The sequence below is a fragment of the Oryctolagus cuniculus genome, chromosome 1, assembly GCF_964237555.1.
Source record: "Oryctolagus cuniculus chromosome 1, mOryCun1.1, whole genome shotgun sequence".
NCBI lineage: Eukaryota > Metazoa > Chordata > Mammalia > Lagomorpha > Leporidae > Oryctolagus > Oryctolagus cuniculus.
In genome coordinates this window covers 15479788-15503998 of record NC_091432.1, presented here as the reverse complement: position 1 = coordinate 15503998, position 24211 = coordinate 15479788, and the positions used below count along the sequence as shown (strand labels likewise).

Genomic DNA, 24211 nt, shown 5'->3' with positions numbered 1-24211 from the left:
TTTCTTACACCTGGAAAACTGAAGTGACAAAAAAAGTAAATAATTTTGTCTCATTCAGATTCTGTATTCATTCCATTCTTCTGTTATTAATTTACCTATTGATCCTAAGGACAAATCCTGCAATAAAGTCACCAGATTTCCTACGTACTTTAAATTGGCTCTCTGATTTCCTTTCTCTATGAACCTCAAAAACATATACACATTCTCTCTCTCTCATACACACACGTATAATTATATATTTATTAATATTTTCTTATGCTTTTATGTCTATTCATGCAAATATCTATCCCTTTAAGGACCTCCATTATCTTTTCAAATTTCTAGAATAAAAGTCATCAGCAACACAATAAGAAATGTACATCAGTAGGTCATTTACATCATTCAAACAAATGAAGAAACTGTACCTCCAGAGTACCTCGAACCATAAAATCCATTGTTTCAGATATTGAACTAAAGCTGATCTTTCATCTCAGCATTTTCTATTAAAATCCATTGTTATCGGGCTCAATTTCAATCAGATAATATTGAATTTCTGAAATCTATGTCTTGGTTTGTGACAAAAGACATGCAGAAGCCAGAATTATCCTCATTACTTTGGTAATATATCCATCCATTTACCAGTGTATATTAAAAAGTTAATTTTTTCTATTCTACCTTATGGAGTTCCACTTTCAAAGGCCACATGAATTATTGAAAAGAGGTAACATATAATAAACCCAAGGACAAAAATATATGTTATCACATAAAGGCAATTAATATGAAGTGAATGAACTTAGGGTACCGTAGATGATCAGGGGAGACCTTTATGAGCAGGCAACATTTGAAGAGGAAATACAGCAAGCATTTCAGGAAGAACGTGGGTTTTTTGTGCCATTAATCTCATCGTGAAAGCAACTGTATAAGGAAGCACAAGTGTTTAAATGTGATCCTACATGCCAGGTCTACACACTCTCTCTCATTTCCTTCTGTAAATATCATCACTGTGACAATTACTCAAGAATTGCACCTTAAGGTTATTATTTGTTTAGTTCATACATATAATTTATAATCAGAAAAACTCACACATGGTAATGGAATCAGTGCTGGCTCCATGGTGCAGAGGTTAAGTGGCCCTTTGCCACACTGACATACCATGTCGGAGTGCAGGTTCCAGTCCCAGCTACTACTTGTCTTGCCCAGTTCCTAATTAATGTGGCTGAGAAGGCAATGGATAATTGTCCACGTCCTTGGGCCTCTAACACTCATGTGGAGACCAGAATGAAGCTAGTGACTCCTGGCTGTGGCATCATCCAGAACTGGCATTAGAAAACATCTGGGGAGTAAATCAGTAGATGGAAGAGCTCCATCTCCCTTTCTCTGTCTCTCCCTCTCTGCATCCTACATCCTCTCAAATAAATAAGTAAATAGTTTAAAGAAATTGACTCTTCACAGAGTCGGTGAAATATTAATATATGAATGTAAATTCAGGTTCAGTTGATGGGAATATTTATCCCAAAATGATGGCATTATAACCTGCCACATGAAAACTCAACAAGTATGTTTGGTGAAGAAATTCAGATAATAACCTACCTGTAAATACTGACTCACTGCCTTTTGAAAAAACAAGATGAGGAACTTTATAATGCATTTATTAGGAAAAGTCCCTAAAGTATTTTTGGAATAATTTTGAAGATCCCATTAAAATATTTGTATTACTCCAGGGAACAAACTTAATTTAGTGTTTTGATGGGCTAGATTCTCCTTTGAGGCTAAAACCCTTACCTAACATTTGTGTAGGTACCGTAGTATGTGTATACATGAGAGATCTCTAGCTCAGACAAAAACAACTTAACAATTTCAATTATAAAAAAATATGAGTAGATGCATTGTATCCTTTAATATAGCCAAGATAAAATATTTCCCATTAGAAGTCCTCAGTTTTTCTCTTTATACGTTGAGGAAGGTCACCTAATATGTATTTCTGATAGGAACATGTGGTGAGAAATTTGAGAGAAAACTGTTTCATAGACTGCAGAGGTCAGAAGTGACACACAAGTGACATAATTAGTAAAAACAAATAAATGTCTTGTCATTGCTCAGGGATCTTTGGAGTATTTATCCAGGGATAATCTGCCCTAATGCATTCATTCATCAACATACTAGGAACCAAAGGCAGGTCTCAGGACTACAATATCTTCACAATATTGATACTTCATAATATTTGGTATTTTTAGTCAAATATTGAAAATATGATGAAAAAATACTGGACATTTTTCAGCGCTGAGTTTATTAGAGAAAATGGAAGCTTAAGATGATATTATTCTTCTTTATTATCCAATGTACAGATAGTTCTAGTTCAATACAATCCAATGAATCAAAGTATAGTTTGACTGAGACAGTGGAGGCATTTCTAGCTTGGTTAGATCTTCACATGATGAAGGATAAGTCAGAAATCAGTCAAAGATAACATTCCATTCAAAATCAAAATATGTATTTTCTTCACATCAAGAAATTTGAGGTTTCAAATTTTGTCATATGTTTCTTTCTCAACAGAAATGTAAAAGCTTTCTCTACTTCCAAGTTTGTGTGTTAGTCTGATTCCTTACATAAATAAAAATAAAATAATTTTTAAAATAAAATTTAGAACATAAATATTTCTGTGGAGTAAAAGGTCTTATAGTATTATGAAACTGACACAACCAATCTCTTGATGCCTTAATGTGGACTACTCAATTTTTGCAGGACAAAATGACAAATTTCATTCTGATAAAATTGGTCCAAAATATTTATTTAGTTATTGTTATATGTTATTCGTATATGTTAATAGCCAAAAATAGTTTTAAAAACATGTGATTTACAAAAAGATTTTTCAAGCATGAAATAGAACTGGCTTGATAATGAAAAATGTATGTAATTAGAAATTTAAGATACAAAAAAGCAATATTCCATGCTTATTAGTTGATGCCACATGACTAAAATTCTATACCAAGAATTTTCAGTAAACTAAAAACTCATTTATCCAGCTATGAATAGGTTTACAGTAGGCAGACTTTGCCTAGATGAATAAGAGGAATTCAAAGGGTTTCATGTGCCCTTATTTTAATTTTCCAAGAAAGCCTTCAGAATGCTTGCCTTATAGTTGAGGACTGAAATTACTAGTTCATTTTACTTCCATTGCAATTTCAATATATATTCAATTTCAATATATGTGTGTGTGTGCATATTATATGTGTGTGCTACTTCTACAACGATTGTTACTGAAATTGTGCTGTCATATTTGAGGTGCCATCTTAAGCCCTGAGCACCATCTTAGACTCTGGCCCAGTCCCCATCTTGTACAATAAGTTTTGACCTATCCAAAATCCAACCTGGCTTACTAGAAGTCAGGTGACCAAACTGCCCAACCACAAGTGTCAACTCCACCCCACACTAATGAGATTTTCTGCTCCCACTTCTCCACCCCTACAAGGCTATAACAAGATCTACTTTCCAGCACACTCTCTCTCTCTTTCTCTCTTGTCCTCTCTCTCCATACAGTGAGGTCTCTCTCTACCCCACCCAAGAATAAAATTTTCCTTTACCTCCAGCATTTGGTGTTTTGTGGTGGCTTTTTGCTGGTGTCATAACTCAGATCCATGCTCTCCCCTTGGTGATCTGAGCTGCTTCGGGATCCTGGATTCCTACCAACCACAAAACTCAACCCTGGATCTCCTTCTTTGCCACCAAACACTGTGATTTCCATCCACACACCAGCTCTCCAAATCCTGAAATAAGACAGGGAATGGGGGAATTTTCACAATGCAACCTCTACCTTGGGTTTGGTTCTATTCTGCTTCATCTCAAAGTCCTGGTACCAGGCACCACAACCTCCACAGACTTTATGTCTCTCTGTGGGCTTTACACCTCGGGTAACAGTGGATGCGGGGACAACCCTGCCCTCCGCTCTGCCCCTTACTCTCCTTGTCGGACGGACAGCAGTGATACCAGGGAAGCCTGCTATCAGCCAGCCTGACCATTCAGGTTACTACAGGAGCTTCCTCATCCCATGTTGCATCAGATTCTCCCCTTGGTTGTTTCCTAAATAATCTTGTTCCTCTTAAATTGGCCCCAGACCACAAATGCTATCACCTCATTTTTGTTTATAATCATGCATGGCCCACTTATGACCTCGACAATCAGTCCAAATGGCCGTTTAACAGCACATTTAATGCTGACAATATTCAGGATATCTACCACTTCTGTGATCATGCAGGAAAATGGAAGGAAATCCTCATGTTCAGGCTTTCTCCCATCTCTGCTCTAAACCTTCTCTCTACACCTCGTGTTCTCTAACTCAGGTTCTCTTAACATTGAAAGCTCCCATCAAAATGCCAAAACCCCTTTCATCTACAGATGAGCCCCCACCTCAAACCGATCCTCCACTCCAGGACCATTTGTCCCAGATCTCATCGACACCTCCCCTTTCTTCAAGACATTTCAGGAGGTGATGTCTGTTTCTACTCTGGCTCTCGCTGTACTTTCCCTTTCCTTATCTCGAGTCTCCTGCTCATCCTTATTTCAAAACCAGTCTTCATCCATTTCTGTTCCTCCCCCTCCCTTTACCTTATCTAAAACCCATCCTAGTTCTGACAATCGCCCTCCCCCATTCCACAGAGCCAACATTCTGTCCCCACCTTGCCATCGCCCTTCAACCACCCCTCTCCTGTGCCCAGCCCCCGAGTCACTTGCTGATCTCTCACAAGTCAAACAAAAAAAACTGGGTGCATTCACCTCTAACTCAATGTTTTGCATCAAGAAGTCCTATGATCTGACTTTTCACGATGCCTTTATGATTGTCTCTAATACCCTCCTTCCAGAAGAGTGAAGGCGAGTTTTGGAACAGGCCTGTCTCCATGCCAATCAGACACATCAAACTGACCCTGTCCATCCCATAGGAGCAGATGAGGTTCCCAAACTGGATCCCACTTGTGATTGTAACTCTTCCAATGGCATAATGGTCAGAAGTCATTTCATTACCTGCTTACTAGCTGGCCTCAAAATATCCACCAGAAAGACAAAGTTAAATCAGCTTGAGAGGGGCCCATTAACTCCACAGGCAGAAATTTAAAGGCAGCCTTTAAAGTATACAATGATAGGGGATGAGAGAACACAAAAGGCAAAATGCCAAATCCTGGCTAAGGTTTTTCAGCAGCCTGCTGCCTCTGGTAACCCTGCCAACTTCAGGAGTCCTCTGGTCCATGCTTTTAATGTGCCCAAAGAGGCCACTGGGCCTAAACATGTACTAACCTTAAGGATCCACTGGGCTTTTATCCTAAATGACACCAGAAGGGCCATGGGGGATGGACTGTCCTCTTGTCCATTGATTCTTTAGGTCACCTACTCCACCCATGCCCCGAGTTGACATTCTGGGACTGCCAACTAAGGATTAAAAGAGCCTGAACAACAACACCCAACAACAGCCATCTCTCTGGGAGTCCAGGGTAGCTGTGATGGTAGTGTTAGGTTGGAAGTTAGAAATGAGCTTATGTGTGTGTGAAAAGGGCCTAAGGAATTGACATCTACAGAGGTCCAGCATCTGCATCTCAAAGTCATCTTGATAACCTTCCAGGTACAGCCCAGTATCCGCACTTCAAAGTCCCACCAGGATCCTGATGACCTTCCAGGGAGTCCTGACCCTTCTACCTGGCCTGATAAACATCCTTCCTCTAAGGTAGGGCGACACCAGCCAGGCTTCTTCCCCTGATAACTTCAGGGGGGAAAATTTACAAAGGAATTTTTTTGTATTTACACCCAACAAGTCCTTTGTTTGAGAGAAGGAGAGGGGGAGAGAAAAGGCAAGACCTATCCCCTTAAAAACCCCAGCCTAAATATGAACTGTGCACTCTCTCTCAGGTTCTGTCTAGAGAGGTGCCCATCCATTCTTACAGATGTCCCTACCCTAATAAACCTTGCTATTTTGCTTTCCACTGCTCTCTGTCTCACACCTGAATTCTTTCTTGCACGAAGATAAGGACCCTTTGTTTCTTGGGTAACAGTAGAAGGTAGGCTAACTTCTTTCCTCATAAACACAGGGGCAACCTTCTCAGTTGTTACCCACTATTGATGGCCCACCTCTACTGCCTCAACCTTCATAGTAGGGGTAGAGGAAAATCTTACCTCTACAGATTCCCAGTCTACTCTGCATGATTGAAGACACCCTTCTGTTAGGAAAAGAGTTGCAGATTGGTGCCTCCTTACATGGGGCACCAAAATGTTAGGAAAAGAGGTGCAGAATAGAGAGACCAAATAGCCAGACCAAATTTAATCAGAGAAAAAAAATTTGTAGAGGTGGGTGACCCATATGCGCATGATGGAACACATGGCAGAAGACCCTGAGCACCAGGGGTTGGGCCTTTTTAAGGAGGGTTAGGGCTGGGGGTTGGGGTAGGAGGCAGCAGGCAAAGGGGAATTCTTGGAACTGGGCAAGGCCTTGGGAACCCGGAAAAGAATGCAGAGTGGGGTATGAAGGGAATAGGGTGTGATCCAGCTGAGATTCAAGGGCAAGGAATGCATTCCGATGTTTGTCTTTTTGGGCAATGAGAGAGAATGGCTGAGCCTTATGTCTTTGTTCCATCACCTTCTCTCACTCTTTCCTTGTTATGCCTCAATGCCCTATTCCCCTTCTGGGAAGAGACATACTCCATTGGCCCCATCCTCCAACTTGTCTTTGTCCCTCCCCCTCTTGTTCACAACTTTACCATAAGAATGGTAAGGACACAGCAATTCTATCCTTCTGAGCTCACATTTTACTGTAAACAAGTCACCTATCCCACCCTTCAGATGGCTGTTTTTTTTTTTATTATGAGTAAGCCAGACAGGATAATCAAGTCTTTTGCTGGGTTTTCAGCCCCTTAGGAGGTCCGCTAAAAACTGCATTCTGTTCTCCCTTCCTCAGAGATTAATTTGTTAGTGATACTGGGTGCAGCCTGGAGAGAGGCTATAGGCTCAATGCTCCATGGTTCAATGAATTTTTCCTTTACCTCAGCTCCCAACAAGATCTCCATCTCTCTCTGCTCCTCTGAATGCATTCTATACCTCACCAGGTCTCTTCAATTCCTACAAACTTTATTTCCTGGTCCCATTAGTGGGTATTTCCTAGATATTTTGTTCGTTAGCTCTGAGTTAACCGCCAAAACTGCCTCTTTCTTCCTAAACTCTCCTCCTCCATTCTGCCACTTTTTTACCTAGCCACCTTGGTATCTCTCCCACTCTGCACCAAGAGAGCCATAAAGCCCTTAGAGAAATTTCAGAAATTCTGTACCTATAAATAGCCCTCTACCCATTAATGTTCACATTACCCTGAGAGATATCTTCCCCAGCCTATGTGAAATAATGATCAAGACTACTGATCCTTCAAACCAGCAGGATCACCAGGTTAATTACTATTTCCAGACATATCTCCTTTTCCATAATTGCCCCTTATTCTGTCATCTATCAGATTCTCCTTAAGAATCTCTGGAAGGGTGCCCATCTGCTCTGATGGATGTCCTCTCCCATTAAATATAACATAATGATGAGCAATAACTTGCAAAACTTGTTTTACAACTTGGTTTAACAGGTTTCTGATAGCAATGGTTATCTCTGGATTAATGTCACTGATTTACAGCTAAAAGGAGTAAAATTCCATATAAATTCAATTAAGACCTTAATTAAGACAGAGGTATGATATAACATCAGCATCTTCAATCATCTAGGTGTAATTGTTAAATATTAATTAGGTAAAGACAAATGATAAATGTGTTAAATGTATTCGATAGTAAAGCTATTTGGGTTTGCTAACATGTTTTTATAAATTGTCCATATAAAAAATAGATCAACACTGCTTGAAAGTAGCTAAGTCTGAAATATGATGTCTTATCTTATTTAGAAAATGTTGTCTTAGTTTGGACATTTTTAAAAGGTTATTTCAAAATGTAAATGAAGGAAATCAGATAAAAAAGGTCACAAATATAGAAATGTGTTCTTGGTAAGGACGGTTAAGAAGGAAAGAGTTTTCTTTTTGAATAAAGAAAGGACATGGTTTGTAAAAATTACTGTATCATGATGGCTGGTTTATTCGACACTGGCATGCAAAAGATAGAAAGCTTCAAGTAAGTTGCAGAAGCTGTGTAGAAGTCACAGACGGTTATGAAAGAAATACTTTTTTGGATACAAAAGCTATTAATCTTTCTTTGATGTAAAATTAGAATCTGATCCTCTTTTAAAGTCAGGAGATCTTTGCAATACATATATGTTTCTAAATATTTTGATATTGTCTTAAAAATCTGTTTAAAAACTGCAGCATCTCCTTTTGATAGCTTTTGTTTAATTGGTGACGCTCTGTTAGTTTTCTAGGCAGCTCCAGTAAGATATTTTCTCTTCCCTATTTTTGACTCTGTTAAAATTGTTCCAAGTTATGGAAGATTCCACGTTCTAACTAATTTAAGTTTTTATTTGCAATTCTTGGAATAACCAAAGAGAGTATTGTGTTCTCTTAATGCCTCTGTTAAGTTTTGATTCTTTAAAAGCAACTAAATTATTTATGATTTATTTGGGTATATACTCATTCTAAAGCATATGAGTATTTACCTTGTAACAATGATCATATCTGCTATATCTATACATCATGATCATTTTAAACCCCCTTGGCACCCTTGACAGACGTTCAGAAAGCCAAAGTTCCAAATTCTTTGGACTTTGATAATTCCAACTGAGCTCTTGGAAATATCAAAGGATATTTCTCTCATCTTGTAGAGACACCAACTAATAAGGCTATTTGGATTATATTACAGGTACTGTCAAGATGTTAAATGGTGCTAAATTTTAACTTATGGTAATATAAAATGCTATAGATACAAATGTCCAAAAGTTATCTTGTTGTTTTGTTATCAGACATGATGGTTATCTTAATGAGAATGGCCCAGAGGCCTAAAAGGGATTAATGTCTTATAAAATCCTACAGGTGCTTTCAAAATACTGTGTAGTGCAAGCAAGTGCCTCTTCCTATTGGTTAATGAGTTTATAATTGTAAACATGTCTATTTGAAGTCTTTGGTCAACCACAGTTTTGTATGTGAGATTTACTGCTCATGGAAGTTAAAACATTGTTGACTGTTTAAATGTATCCTCTTAGGTTCCAAAGGACTTCTTTTTCCTTGACCTCCAACATATATAATACCTTGGGACAATTTATATAAACAGATAAAGCCAATAATGTACTACAGGTTCCAACTTTTAAAAAATGTGGTTAATTCAGATTACTAAGAACAGAAAAAATTTCCAATTGAATGATGGTAATTAAGAAACAGATTTTAAGACACTATTATTGAAACCGCCTTTTATTGTTCTATCTTTTATAGGTCTGGGCTTCCTAACTGGCAAGGCCTTAAAGCCCGCTTGATTATTATCAAGCCCCTTCTGTCAGTTTCTATTTGCCTCTCAATGAAAAACTTGCTCCTGGTTTAGATAGCACCTTTCTTAGGCCCTCTAATAATGACTCTGTCCTTTGTTTTAGACCTGTCTAGCCCACTTGAGGCCTTATTTCTTTATAATCATACACTCTACACTTACATCAGTGGCTCTACTCCCAGCCCATGTGTATCAGTGGCCCTCATCCCCCACTTAAGTTTGTATGATTATTCAAAATTTTCCTACAGACAAACCCCTCTACCCATAAGACATGAGCGGTCTTTCTCCCAGTTTTGGTTGAATCAGCTTTGTAGCCTCCCTCTCATCAGTAGTGATCACAGGAACAGCTTATAACATTATCTCAACAACCAGCTCCAAAACAACTCCAACAATTATAAGAGGAGGTCACTAGGTCCATTGAGATTTCAGCTGATGCCATACAAGATTTCCAAAGCCAAATCAACCTAACAGGTGTTGTACTACAGAACAAACCAGCTTTAGAACTTATAACAGCTAAAAAGGGGGAAACTTGTATCTTTTTGGGAGAACAATGCTGCTATTATGTTAATCAATGGGGCCAGGTAAAGCAAGATGTTAAAATGCCCCCAACAATTTGCTACATCTATTAAAGAGTCTGCCCTAGGGTTCAGAGAACCTCTCCTCTCTTCAGCCCTACGGAGTCCCCTCACTACTTGGCTAATGCCACTCCTAGGACCATTGACTGTTATTCTCACCCTGGCTTTTATACTACCATGTCTGTTCAAGTGTTTGCAGGGGGTGATAATGGAACAAACCAAAGCCTTCATCAGCTAGGCGATCAATCAAATGTTACTACAGGGATATACTCAGCTCCCCACTCAGGAGATCATGACTTAAGATGTTGTCTCGGGCTGGTGCCGTGGCTCACTAGGCTAATCCTCCACCTTGCTGCACCAGCAAACCTGGTTCTAATCCCGGTCGGGGTGCTGGATTCTGTCCCGGTTGCCCCTCTTCCAGGCCAGCTTTCTGCTGTGGCCAGGGAGTGCAGTGGAGGATGGCCCAAGTGCTTGGGCCCTGCACCCCATGAGAAACCAGGAGAGGCACCTGGCTCCTGCCATCGGATCAGCGTGGTGTGCCGGCCCGGTGGCCATTGGAGAGTGAACCAACAGCAAAAGGAAGACCTTTCTCTCTGTCTCTCTCTCACTGTCCACTTTGCCTGTCAAAAAAAAAAAAAAAATTGTTGTCTCACCAGCAGAGAGTGACTGACACCCCATGACAGCAGTAAGTAGCTCTAGAAGATAGATCATCATCAGTCCACGCTTCCTGGGCTCTTGCAGCCAATGTAATCCTAATACATCACTTCCTTTATAAAAAACAAAAGGGGTCTCTGTAACTCTGCCTTTCAAATAAATTAATAAATCTTAAAAATGTTAATTAAAAGGGGGGGGATGTTAATGAAATGGTGCCATCCTATCTGAGGTGACATCTTAAACCCTGGGTATCATCTTGGGCTCTGGCCAGGTCACCATCTTGTAAAAATGAGTTTTGGCTTCTCCAAAATCCAGCCTGATGTACAAAAGATCAGGTGGCCAAACGGCCCAACCACAAGTGTCAACTCCTCTCCCACCCTAACAAGATCTCCTGCTCCCACTTGACCACTCCTGCAAGGCAATAACAAGAACTGCTTTCCCTCACTCTCGCTCTTTCTCTCTCACCCTCTCTCTCCAGCCTGTCAGATCCCCCCCAACACTAAGCTTTTCCTTTAACTCCTGTGTTTGGTGTGTTTTGTGGTGGCCTTTCAATCTTAGCTATAAAAATGTCATAATAGTCAGATAGTTTGATACATCCTTCTTGTCCTGTAAGTTTTTATAATTCTCAAATTTTATTGAAATGTTATAGAAGATGGCTTAGACCATTAATGCTACCATAATAATATACCTAAGACTGTGTAATTTATAAATTATGAAAATGAATTTCAGTAATTTTGGAGGGTAGAAAGCCCAGTTCCAAAGTGCCAAAAGGATCACAGTCTGGCAAGAAACTTTCTTTGTTTCCAAAATGGTACCTTGAATGCTGTGTGTTTACATGGCAGAAGGTGGAAGCACACAAGGAACCTACCTAGTTCTATCCAGTCTTTTTACAAGTGTACTAACTCCACCCAGTTGCCTCCTAAAGGTCTCATTTTTAACACTATTGCATCAGGGAGGATATTAGAATATGAATTTTTGATGACAAATATTGAAACCTTAGCATCAGGTTTTAACATTAACTAGAAGTCCTGACATACACAACAAAGGAGAGGATGTCATTCCCTTTCATGTCTTAATATATTCCAATGAGTATGTGTGTGTGCATGTGTGCGCGTGTGTGTCTGTGTGTGTGTTACATTTATTTCATCCATTCTCCTCTAGAGGAGCATTTAGGCTGATTCCATATCATAGCTATGGTGATGGTGCAAAAATAGCCAGGGATGTGAAGGTATTTCTTTGACATGTTGATTTTATTTCAATTGGATGTATACCCAGAAGTGAACAGCTAGGTCATATGATAGATTTGCTTTTAGTTCTTTGAAGAACCCCCATTCTGGTCTCCATCATGACAGTTCTAATTTACATTTCCACCCACAGTGTCCCCTTTTCTTCTTCACACCCTCACCAGAATTTCTTTTGTTTTTTTTTGGACAGTCATTCTAACAAGTGAGAGGTGACATCTCACTTGGCTTGACTCACATTTCCCTGATGATTAGTAATGTCATGCATTTGCTCATATACCTGTTGGTCACTTCTGTCCTTTGACAAAAATCTATTTGGATCTTATTTCCCATTTTAAATCAGACTGTATTTTTGCTATTGAATTATTTGCATTCATTATGTATTCTGGATATTAACTCCTTGTAAAATATACAGTCTGCAAATATTTTCCTCCATTCAACAGGCTGATAATTTTGCTATGCATGAGCTTTTTAATTTGATTTTATCTGATTTGCCTGTATATTGGAGAGATAACTGCACTCTTATGCTTTTATCATAATAAAAAAGAAACAGGAGGCCAGCGCTGCGGCTCACTAGGCTAATCCTCCACCTTGCAGCGCTGGCACACCGGGTTCTAGTCCCGGTCGGGGTGCCAGATTCTGTCCCGGTTGCCCCTCTTCCAGGCCAGCTCTCTGCTGTGGCCAGGGAGTGCAGTGGAGGATGGCCCAAGTGCTTGGGCCCTGCACCCCATGGGAGACCAGGATAAGTACCTGGCTCCTGCCATCGGATCAGCGAGGTGCGCCGGCTGCAGCAGCCATTGGAGGGTGAACCAACGGCAAAGGAAGACCTTTCTCTCTGTCTCTCTCACTGTCCACTCTACCTGTCAAAAAATTTTAAAAAATAAAAAAAAGAAACAGGAATAACCTAAGTCTCCATCAATTGTTAACTGGGATAACATGGATGGAACCGGAGAATATTACATTAAGTAAATTAATTCAGGCACAAAAAGACAAATATCGCATGATCTCACTTACATGTGTAAATTTGAATACTTAATCTTTTTTTTTTATTTGACAGATAGAGTTAAACAGAGAGAGAGATAGAGAGAAAGGTCCTCCTTCCATTGGTTCACCCTCCAACATGGCCACCATGGCCAGAGCTACACCGATCCAAAGCCAGGAGCCAGGTGCTTCCTTCTGGTCTTCCATGTGGGCGCAGGGGCCCAAGCACTTGGACCGTCCACCACTGCCCTCCCAGGCCACAGCAGAGAGCTGGACTGGAATACTTAATCTTATAGAAGTTGAGAATAGAATAGCGGTTATCAGGGACTCAGAAGAGTAGGGTTAAGGAAGGAATGATGAAGTTTGTTCAATAGTCACTAAGTTACAGTTATATAGAAGAAATAAGTTCTTGTGTTCTATTACTTAGTAGAGTGGCTATATATAATGGTGTATGTCAAAAAATCTAACGGAAAGGATTTTGAATGCTTTCACCAGTAAGATGTGCTAAATGTGGAGATAAATATGCTTACCATAATTTGAACCTTACACAATGTATATACTAGATGTCACGTAAATATGTACAATTTTGTGTCAATTTGAAAAATGATTTAAAAATGTGGTGCTGTCTTGAAATACTTAATCTATATAAAACTGCAAATGTTATGAACCATTCATATATGGCATAGACCCTATTTTACAAGCCAAACTGTATATTTGGTTTTGTGCTTTAGAATACACTAATTATAATAATTATAATACACTAATTATAATAATGTGTAAGCATATAAATGTATAACATGATGAAATACAGATATGTTAACTATTGGTTTAAGGCATAAGAAATTGTATCTATCATATTATTAACTTCACATTTTATTGATATTAGCATGCATTTTTTAATTCTTTCTAATGAGCAAGAGTGCTTTAATAATTTAGTATATATATTAATAAAATGAATGTTAAATACAGATAAGATATAGCAAAATCCTCTGCTCTGGCATGGAAGAGTACAATTTTACTTATAATGCACGCCAATTATCCTGTTAACCTGACATACCATAGGAAATTGATGTTATTCTTAGGATATTTATTGCTAGCATCATGATCACGATTATTTCATCTACAGCAGCAACCTTGTTAGCTTCTTACTCCCATCACTCCTTCCAGCATTTACCCTGTGTTAAGGAGTTTGTTAATCACTGCATTATAAATTGGAAGCAGATGGAATTTATATAAGGGGTTTGCTTTTGTGAAGCATTGGTGGCTGAGTGACTACGTACAAGCCATTTAATCTCTTTGTAGTTAACACTCTAAATATTATAAATGAGAATAATAATTCTTACACTGTTTTATTTGTGAAGATTTAAATATTGATAGAAAGGTGAGCACTAACATGATTAAGTACCACAATTATTTTTTGCATAACTGATTTATCTTTATTTCTAAAGGATTTCTGAGCTGGCTATTATGAAAATACTTGTACAATGAAGCCATAAATCATAAATAAAAGTAAGTAAGTAGAGTATAAATAAAGACAAACTACAAGTAGTTCACCTACTTGGATTAGGAAAGGTTCCAGGACTGAATTCTGGCTTGTTCAACAGCAAGTTGCAATGGTTCTCAGATTTGGAAAATGAAACTAACATACAGACATTTCATAAAATAGAATAAATAGGTAAAAAGAACATTTTTGTATTGATTCTAACAGAACATTTTTCAAACAGGGTTATAAACCTGAGTATCAGATTATTCTGGTTGCTAGGAGTGCAAATAATACCTGGTTTAACAGAGAATTTTGTTGTAAAACAAAACAATATCCCCCAGAATAAACAGTGCTGATTCTCTAAAATGAAAGGAACCTGCATTGGTGTGTCTAATGATTACTTTCTCTTTTTTTAAGTGTTTATTTTATTTATTTGAAAGGCAGAGTTACATAAAAAGAGAAGGGAGAGAGAGAGGGAGAGAGAGGGAGGGAAGGGAAGAAGGGAGAGAAAGGAGGTGATGAGAGAGAGAGAGAGAGAGAGTCGATCTTCCAACTGCTGGTTCACTCCCCAGATGCCACAATGCCCAGCTTTGGACCAGACTGAAAGCAGGAGCCAGGAGATAGGAGCCTCTTCCAATCTCCCACATTGGTGCAGAGACCAAAGTACTTGGGCTGTTTTCCACTGCTTTCTTGAGCCCATTACCAGGGAGCTTGATCAGAAGTGCTACAACTTGATCCAGTGCCCCATGGGATGCTGGCATTGCAAACAGCAGCTTTACTGACTATGCCACAACGGCATGTTCTGCTATCATAGCCAACATGAAACAAATAGCTCTTAATTTTTTAAAGGTTTATTTATTTATTTGAAAGGCAGAGTCACAGAGGCACAGGCAGAAAAAGGTATCCATCTGCTGGTTCACTTGCCAGATGGCCACAATGGCTGGAACTGCACCGATGCAAAGCCAGGAGCCAGGAGCCAGGATCCAGGAGCTTCCTCCAGGTCTCCCATGTTGGTGTAGTGGCCCAAGAACTTGAACCATCATCCCCACCATTTTCCCAGGCCACAGCAGAGATCTGGACCAGAAGTGGAGCAGCCAAGACCTGAACCAGCACCCACATGGGATGCTGGCACTGCAGGCGGCAGCTTTAACCACCATGCCACAGAGCTGGCCCTGCTCTTAAATTTAAATAGTATATTCAAGTAACACAGAAATTGCTTTATTTCTCTTTTTAGTTATGTTTTCTTAAACAGGATTTTGATACACCTTGGTGTATCAAGCAAAGAATGGGACAGAGCTTTATCAAAACTACAAGTCTGAGTGATATGCTTCAAAATAATTTTAATGTTATATGGTAAATACAATAATGGAATCTTTAACAGCATTTCCTTTAGTAGGGTTAATTAAACTCACAATGTCAAATATTAAAATACTCAACATATAAGGCAGTGTAACAACAGCACTTTCTCTCTCTCTCTCTCTCTCCCCTCTCTCTCTCTCCTCCATGTAAGTGAAGTATGTATCATTTTATATAGGCCTTTTTACTAGTGACTCTTGATAGAAGTTTTGAAAACTGCTGAATAACTTTATACAGGAAATGATTCGCAGACAATTTTACAAGCCAAACTGTTTATTTGGTTTTGTGCTTTAGAATACACTCTCACCTTTAAAAAGAAAAAAAAAAAAGATTTATTTTATTTATTTGAAAGGCAGAGTTGCAGAGACAGAGGATGGAGAGACACAGAGGGAGAGATCTTCCATCCTCTGGTTCACTCCCAAAACGGCCACAATGACAGGGGCTGGGCCAGGCTGAAGCCAGGAGCCAAGAGCTTCTACCTGAGTGCAGGGACCCAAGCAATTGGGCCAAATTTCACTACTTTCCCAAGTGTGCTAGCAGAGCACTGGATCAGAAGTAGAGCAGCTGGGACTATAACAAAAGCCCATAGGTGATCTGTCACTGCACATGGCAGCTTAACCCTCTATTCCACGATGCCAGACCCCTACACACCCACCGTTATTTACTGTTTCTGAATAAGTCAATTAATAGGAGTCAAAGGTATTGCAATGTAAAGTATACCAGATATGCCATTTTGCTACACTGAGTTGAATCCTTATCCTTTAAAACTCATATATAGGGAGTTGCCACTTGGCTTCCAAAATTAAGAAACATAACATTACAGAAAATTTAAACCAACAGGTAATCAATATATTTAAATTTTCTGCCAGCTGATCACAGTGATTAGTCAGGCATCAGAGCCCTTCTTATAGAGACAGTAGATATCATTTCATCATTGAAGAAAAATAGTGCAAACCTATTCACACTCTTTTCAATGATAATGCAGTTCTGTGAAATGACATTTCTCAAAGAAAATAAATTTCCAGAGTTCCTATCATAATGTTAGTTATAATAGATAACTACCAGTAAGTAAAGACATTAAGTTATTATAGAGTGTGATAAAATACTGAACAGTTCATATTTACAATTTCTGTACTAAAAATGTATTTTACTTTAATGTTATCATTTTCTTGAAATAATTTGTCTTTACAGTGTTAATCTGAGAAGAAATTAGCAAAGGTGGTTACTTAGAGTTCTGGTTAACTACAAGTCATAATATAGAACACTATTTATCCCTTTTAAAAAATCATGGTCCACACCATTAGTCATTTTTCATAAAAAGTGAAAGGATGCCCAAATTGCAATTTTATAGAAGAAATGTCCTTAATTACTTGCTGGAGGGCATGAATCACATCCTTGTTCCTTAGGCTATAGATCAATGGGTTCAGCATTGGGCTTAAAAAGGAGTAAAAAACTGCAACTACTTTGGACTCCTCAACAGACTTCTCTGATGGGGGCCTTAAGTACATGCAGAAGAGGGTTCCATAAAATATGGTGACTGTGGTCAAGTGGGAACCACAGGTGGAAAAGGCTTTGTGCCTGCCTTCAGCAGAACGGATCCTCAAGATGGCTGCAAAAATGAAAAGGTAGGACAGAAGAATGATGAACAGAGAACTTGAGAGGGTAAAGCCCGCAACGATGAACATTGCCATCTTTTTGACATAAGTGTCGGAGCAGGCCAGCATTATGAGAGGAGGATCAGCACAGTAGAAGTGATTGATTTCCAGGGAGCCACAGAAGGATAAGTGAAAAGTCAGCAGTGCCTGAGAGAGTCCATTAAGAAAGCCGTAAATGTAAGGGAAGGCAACCAGAGACATGCAAGTGTTCTTGGACATTCTGGTGCTGTAATGTAAAGGGCTGCAAATGGCTACATAGCGATCCAAGGCCATTGAAGCAAGGATATAGAACTCTGTAATCACCAGGGCAATGAAAAGAAGACACTGTGTGAAGCATCCAGTGTAGGAGATGGTCTTCCGGTCTGAGAGGAAATTGTTCAACATCTTTGGAGAAATATTGGAAGAATAGCAAATGTCTACAAAGGAGAGGTGGCCAAGGAAGAAATACATGGGCGTTTGGAGGTGGGAATTGGTCCTGATCAGCAGAATCATGCACAGATTTCCTGCCATTGTGATTACATAGATGCCCAGAAAAACCCCAAACAGGATCTTCTCTAGTATTGGGTCATCTGTGAGTCCCAGGAGAATGAATTCTGTCACCGTGGTGTGGTTTGGAGTGGACATTTTCTTATTCCATAAAAACTGAAAATGACAAAAAGTGAGCTTCTGTCTTATTGAGACACTCATTTTATCATTTTCTCACTTATCTATTTCTCTAAAAGATAGCTGCTCTTCTCTTTTCAATAAACACATCACCATACCTATATAAAATTTTCACAATATATCTCTGGATTACCTTTCTATCTACATTTCAAACACACACATACACACACCTCTATTTTTTTTACAAACTTGAGCGCTATTACAAAAAAGCATACAAGGGTACTTAACTTTTGAAGATGGAAGTAAAATATAAATTTATAGTTCTTCAAAAAAAAGCTTTTAAAGTCCCACATTGTTCCTTCATGATATACTTTTATCATAAACTTTTTCAGGACCTCTTTTATGTACATATTTCAGCTGCTTTGCCCCAAATTAAACTTAGTTTTCAATGTCATTTCCCATTACCTTTTGCAGTGCCTTCAAATATGAATATATATATATATATATATATTCACTTGGTTATCTCCATACTTGATATTTTTCTCTAAACTTTATGGTAAACATTCAAAGGTAGGGAAGTAAGAAATTAATATAGCCAACTCATATTTATAATTTAAATGTACAAATGAAGAAATCTGGATCCCCAGAATGCCTTCCATCTTATTATCCTATTGTTTCAGATTCAAAAAAGAGGATGAATATTCAGTACCACATTTTCACATAAAACCCACAGTTTTAGGGCTTAACTGAATGAATTAACAATGAATTTCTGAAATTTATCTCTTGATGTATGATTAAAAGGATATAACTCAAGAATTATTCTTGTTCCCCTGGTAATTTTCAACCATGTATTTGTGTGTACTGCAAACCTTGATTTATTCTGCTGTTTTGAGTGTTGAAGTTAATGCAGTGCAGAAATTCCCCATTCTCAGAGATCATACAATGTAGAAAATCATGTTAAATGATATATAATGTGACATAAAAGCAAGGACTATGGAGAAATATGAAGGTGGGATACCCTTAGATATTCAGAGGAGAGCTTTCTGAGAAAATAATATTGGAAGAGTAAATAAACAAAGCAAGAATAAAAGATGAGTATGCATATTTTTGGTTCACACATTCTTCTGTCACTAATCCACTCATGAAAATATTTCTTTAGGAAAGCATGGATCATGTTTAAGTGTGCCCTCAGTTTCTAGATCAAGTCATTCTTTCTGTCTCAGTTCTGCTACAGAGTAGTATGACTGTAAAAATTATTACTCAAGAACTGCACCCTAAAGCCATTGTTTGTTTGATTCACAAATAAATTCCTTTATCAGAAGAGTTTGTATGAAGTAATAGATTCTTTAGGGAGACAATGATCTGTGAACATATGAATGTAAAAGTCAAGGAAGATTGCTGAAAAATTTTCCACATTGATAGTATACTATTTTCCACATTAAAAAGAAAGAAAAAATTTAATGAACAAATGAAGATAATAACCTACCTGTGAATATTGGCTCACCATATTTTGTGAAAGCAAGGTGGGAATATTTATAATGTAATTCTTAGGTATTTCCTCTAGAGTATTTTTAAGGATAATTCTAAACAACCAATTAATTTTTTTTATTCCTCAAGAGCACAACCTTAATTTGGTGCTTTGATAAGCTGGTTTCTCCTTTGTGGCCAAAATCCTTACCTACTATTTGAATACATGTCTTGACATATATGTGCATGGGATCTTTAGCACAAAGAGAATTAAATGTCATTTTCAATTATGCAGAAGGCAGTACAAACAGATAGACATATTGTAGGTTTTTAGTGTAGTAAACATAAGAATATTATACTTGTTATTATTAAGTTTTTTCTCTATAAACAGTGTAAGAGGTCATCTAAAGGAGTGAAATGTAGGATGATGTGGTAGGTGAGAGATCTGAGAGGAAATACATGATAGACCAGACAGCTTAAAATAATATAATCAGTGGAAGGAAGTTCTGGTGAGAGGGTTGATGGTCCTTTGGAGAAGAGACATTATGGGTTTATGTGGTAGTAATCTTCCATTTTGAATTAATGTCATGAACATATGTTGAAACTAATACAAGGATGAAAACTAGGACCATTTATAAAATTGCCAATTCATCACATTTGTGATTTAAAATGAGGACTAAATGTATAAGAAAGAATAGTCAAACACTGTCATGGTGTTAGGATAAGGAAGATAAGGGTGTTTTCATAAGTCTATCTTCCAGGACACAAGAGAGTTCCAGGTCCATGCAGTGAATTGAGTTATATCCACAAATGATGAATTACACTGTCAGAAATTAGTCAATAAGATAGTTTATATCAATATCAAAATAAATATTGTTATTATTCCATGAAATTTGAAATTTGAGCATTTGCCATGTATTCTTTTTCTGAAATGGAAATGGAAAAAGTTTCTGTATTTCATACTAAATCCTTACATAAATTAAATTAATAAAATTTAAAAACTAAGACTTAAAAATTAAGCATAGCTATAGAATGAAAGGTTTTTAGCAATATAAAATAGGCATGCTGATTCACTGACATTTAATGTGGACAACTTATTTTTTAGAGATCAGAATGACAGATTTTATTCTGAATAAATTTTGTTCTGAAAGACTTATTTATTGATATAGGTTAATAGATAACATTGTAAAAATCATCACATTTACAAAATGATTTTTCTAGAATAAACAGGATTGGCTCATTATAAGAAAAATAGGTTTACATATATACATATATGTGTGTGTGTGTGTGTGTGTGTGTGTATATATATACTTAAGTATCTATTTCATGTCTGGAAGGGGATTATATCCATAACTACATTTTAGATGCTAATGCTTGGGAAGAGTAGAAACAAAGTCCAGATAAGGCTCCAAAGATGTGAGAGAGCTTGTGTTAATTAAAGAAGAGCTAACTAGCCCCGGTCGGGGCGCAGGATTCTTTCCCGCTTGCCCCTTTTCCAGGCCAGCTCTCTGCTGTGGCCAGGGAAGGCAGTGGAGGATGGCCCAAGTGCTTGGGCCCTGCACCCCATGGGAGACCAGGAGAAGCACCTGGCTCCTGCCTTCGGATCAGTGCGGTGCGCCAGCCACAGCGCACAAGCCGTGGCGGCCATTGGAGGGTGAACCAACGGCAAAGGAAGACCTTTCTCTCTGTCTCTCGCTCTCACTGTCCACTCTGCCTGTCAAAAAAAAAAAAAAAAAAAAAAAGAGCTAAATCAGCCATAATGACAGGAGGGTATCAAGAATATATGCATAAAAAGTGAATATTCTCCAATAAACTTCCTGAATATGTACAAATTTCTGTCTCAGCGTCTGTTTGCCAGAAACCAAGTAAAGGCATCATGTGTGTATGCATATATATTATATAGTGAAATTGAGATTGTGTATATAATAAAAAGCTAAATATTGGAATTGGAAATTAAGCACAGATCAACCAATGCTAAATGATTTGATATTTTTAAAAGATACCACCTCACCCACTGTGTTGACTGACAAGATGGGTGTATGTACACATGTGTAATACTCTAGGATTAGGAAGTAGACCTCAGTTTATTTTTATGTTGCTTTTTTCAACATTTTATTGCTTTATTTTTGTTTTTGACAACTTTATGTAATTTTACTGTGATAATGTATTTTAATTTACATTGTAGTCAATGGCTTAATGCCTCTGTTAAATAAAAGATTCAATAAAATTAAGTTGAAAGATCACAGTCCAGCAGAAAAGTAGGCAAGGGCTATAAACAGTAATCAAGGAAAAAGATGTTCAACTTCATCATATAAAGTGAATTTTTAAATAGTCACAAAATCATTGAAACTATACTAGTATATAAATCCTATCAATTTGTTGTATTTGAGAGACAGAGACAGGAAAATAGGATGAGAGAAATGATAGAGATAGATAGAGATAGAGATAGAGATAGAGATAGAGATAGAGAAGAGAGAGAGAGAGAGAGAGAGAAAGAAAGAGAGAGAGGAAAGAGAGAGAAACATTCTCATTTGCCATTTCACTTCCCCAATGCCTGCAAATGTCCAGGATGAATCAAGGCCAAAGCCTGGAATGCTGTTCAGATCTTCCATGTTGGTGACAGGGAGCAATTTCTTGAGCCATCACCTGCTGCCTCCTGAGATCTCCGTAACATGAAGCTGCAATCAAGAGCAACATTGAGACTCAAACCCTCACAAACTTATACAGGATGCAATCTCCTAAACCGCGAGGCCAACTGTTTGCTTGATATACCTCATTTTAAATCGTTTACTTTAACAGAGGGAAAGAGCCTAAGCAATCATAATAGCATTAGTATGAAAAGTATCTTCTACATAACAAGGTGTTTGATAAAGTGGCTTTAGAGTATGCGTTTCTGTAAGATCTTCTTTATGACACCTTTCACATCCTTATTTTTCAAACTGTATATGAAGGGGTTTAGCATGGGGATAACCACTGTATAAAATACAGAGACAATCTTGTCCTGCTCCATTGAGTAGCTAGATGTAGGGCGTAAGTACATGAAGAGAATCGTCCCAAAGAATATGGTGACAGCCATGAGGTGAGAGGCACAGGTGGAGAAAGCTTTGTACCTGCCCTCTGTTGAAGGTATTTTCAAGATGGCAATGAGGATACACAAGTAGGAAATGAAGACAATTGTAACACAGCTGATGATATCAAAACTGGAAAAAGCCATGATCACAATGCCATTGATGCGAGTGTCAGAGCAAGAAAGTTTGAGCAGGGGTGGAGTGTCACAGTAGAAATGGTTGATCCTATTTGAATCACAAAATGACAATCTGAAAGTCATCCCTGTGTGGATGGCTGCATTTCCAAAGCCTGCTAGGAAGGAAGTAGCTATCAACAAGAAGCAAATTCTCCCAGACATGATAACTGGGTAAAGCAGCGGGTTCCAAATTGCTGCATATCGGTCATATGCCATCATGGCCAACAGGAAGCATTCAGTCCCCAGGAAAGAGCCAAAGAAGAAAAACTGGGCAGCACATCCATTGAAAGAAATAGCTTTGTTCTCAGACACAAGGTTCACCAGCATCTTAGGAGTGACCGAAGAGGAGTAAGAGGCATCGACAAAGGAGAGGCTGCTGAGAAAGAAATACATGGGATTGTGGAGACACGGATCAATCTTAATCAATATGATCATCCCCACATTACCCACCATGGTTGTCAGATAGATTGAGAGAAACAATACAAAGAGAACACCCTGTAGATCTGGATTATCTGTGAGTCCTAACAGGATAAATTCCTTCACTTCAGTTTGGTTTTTGCCTTGGCTGTCTTTCATATATCTGATCATCTGAGCTGTAATAAGAGAGAATATGAAACATAGAATCTGGTTAGATGAATTTATGATAGAGTCATAAAAATATTTTCTTGACATATACATATTCTAACAGAAGAATTGAGATAGAAAGCCTAGCAAAAAAGTATGTATGGTTAAGGGTTGCACTTCATGTCAAAAGACGTATCTGAGTACTGGATTTGTTGCCACCTAATGAATGATCTTGGGGCAAATGATTTGGATCAATTAGCTTTGATCATTTTCAGAATCAGCTATTTTTAATAACTATAGGAAGATAGTCTTAACTATAGGAAGATATTCTAATTATTATGACAAAATAATTGATATATTAACCTAGGTATACAACTCTGGGAGAAGGTGATAATCTTAATTTAGAATATTGTCCTTTTTCTCTGCACTAATAGAATAACTTAAAAATATTAAATTTAGCAATATTAATCAGTAGTATCAAGCAAGGAAAACAGTTGATTCTCCTTGGGGGAGGAAATCTTTAAAAATTTATGACTAAGGATCCAGCACAGGATGTATTCATTAATACATAGAGCACTTGCTATTGTAACGCTGAGAGTTTCATTAATATTCCAGAGTACATATTGTTACATTTAAAATTCATGTATCTCTGGAAAAGAAAATTTAATTCCAATCTTTCTTCTTAGAAATCATTTTCATCAAATTGCATTATTAGAAATAAATAATTTGTTTCGTATTTCATGTTGTACATCATAGGCTTCTATTTCCCCCAATATTCTGAAAAATATATTTCTTGCTCTCTGCAATATCTTCCCTATAGCCGAGAGGCACTTGAACTGCGCTTTAACTTCCTTTGAGTTTCTTAAAATGATAGTGAAATATCCAGAAATAATTCAGTGGTATAAATAGTTTTGAAATATTGTTACTGATTGTTGTTTAGATTTCTCCTAATGATCTAACAAATATTGTAGTAATAAAAAATGG

At 37.9% G+C, this 24211-nt stretch overlaps 2 protein-coding genes across 2 annotated transcripts; both read right to left on the bottom strand.

Moving 5' to 3' along the window:
• Nucleotides 1-16998: 16998 nt before the first annotated feature.
• LOC100353652 (olfactory receptor 5M10) lies at nt 16999-17973 on the bottom strand. The gene has a single exon (XM_070052811.1). The coding sequence runs from the start codon at nt 17971-17973 to the stop codon at nt 16999-17001; it is 975 nt and encodes a 324-aa protein (XP_069908912.1).
• A 4324-nt stretch (nt 17974-22297) lies between these two features.
• On the bottom strand, nt 22298-23251 carry LOC100345568 (olfactory receptor 5AP2-like). The gene has a single exon (XM_002709145.2). The coding sequence runs from the start codon at nt 23249-23251 to the stop codon at nt 22298-22300; it is 954 nt and encodes a 317-aa protein (XP_002709191.2).
• Between the last annotated feature and the right edge of the window lie 960 nt (nt 23252-24211).

Bases quoted from the DNA above. Each gene is read 5' to 3' on its own strand.
- LOC100353652 (XM_070052811.1), bottom strand. From the start codon at position 17,973: ATGTCCACTCCAAACCACACCACGGTGACAGAATTCATTCTCCTGGGA.
- LOC100345568 (XM_002709145.2), bottom strand. From the start codon at position 23,251: ATGATCAGATATATGAAAGACAGCCAAGGCAAAAACCAAACTGAAGTG.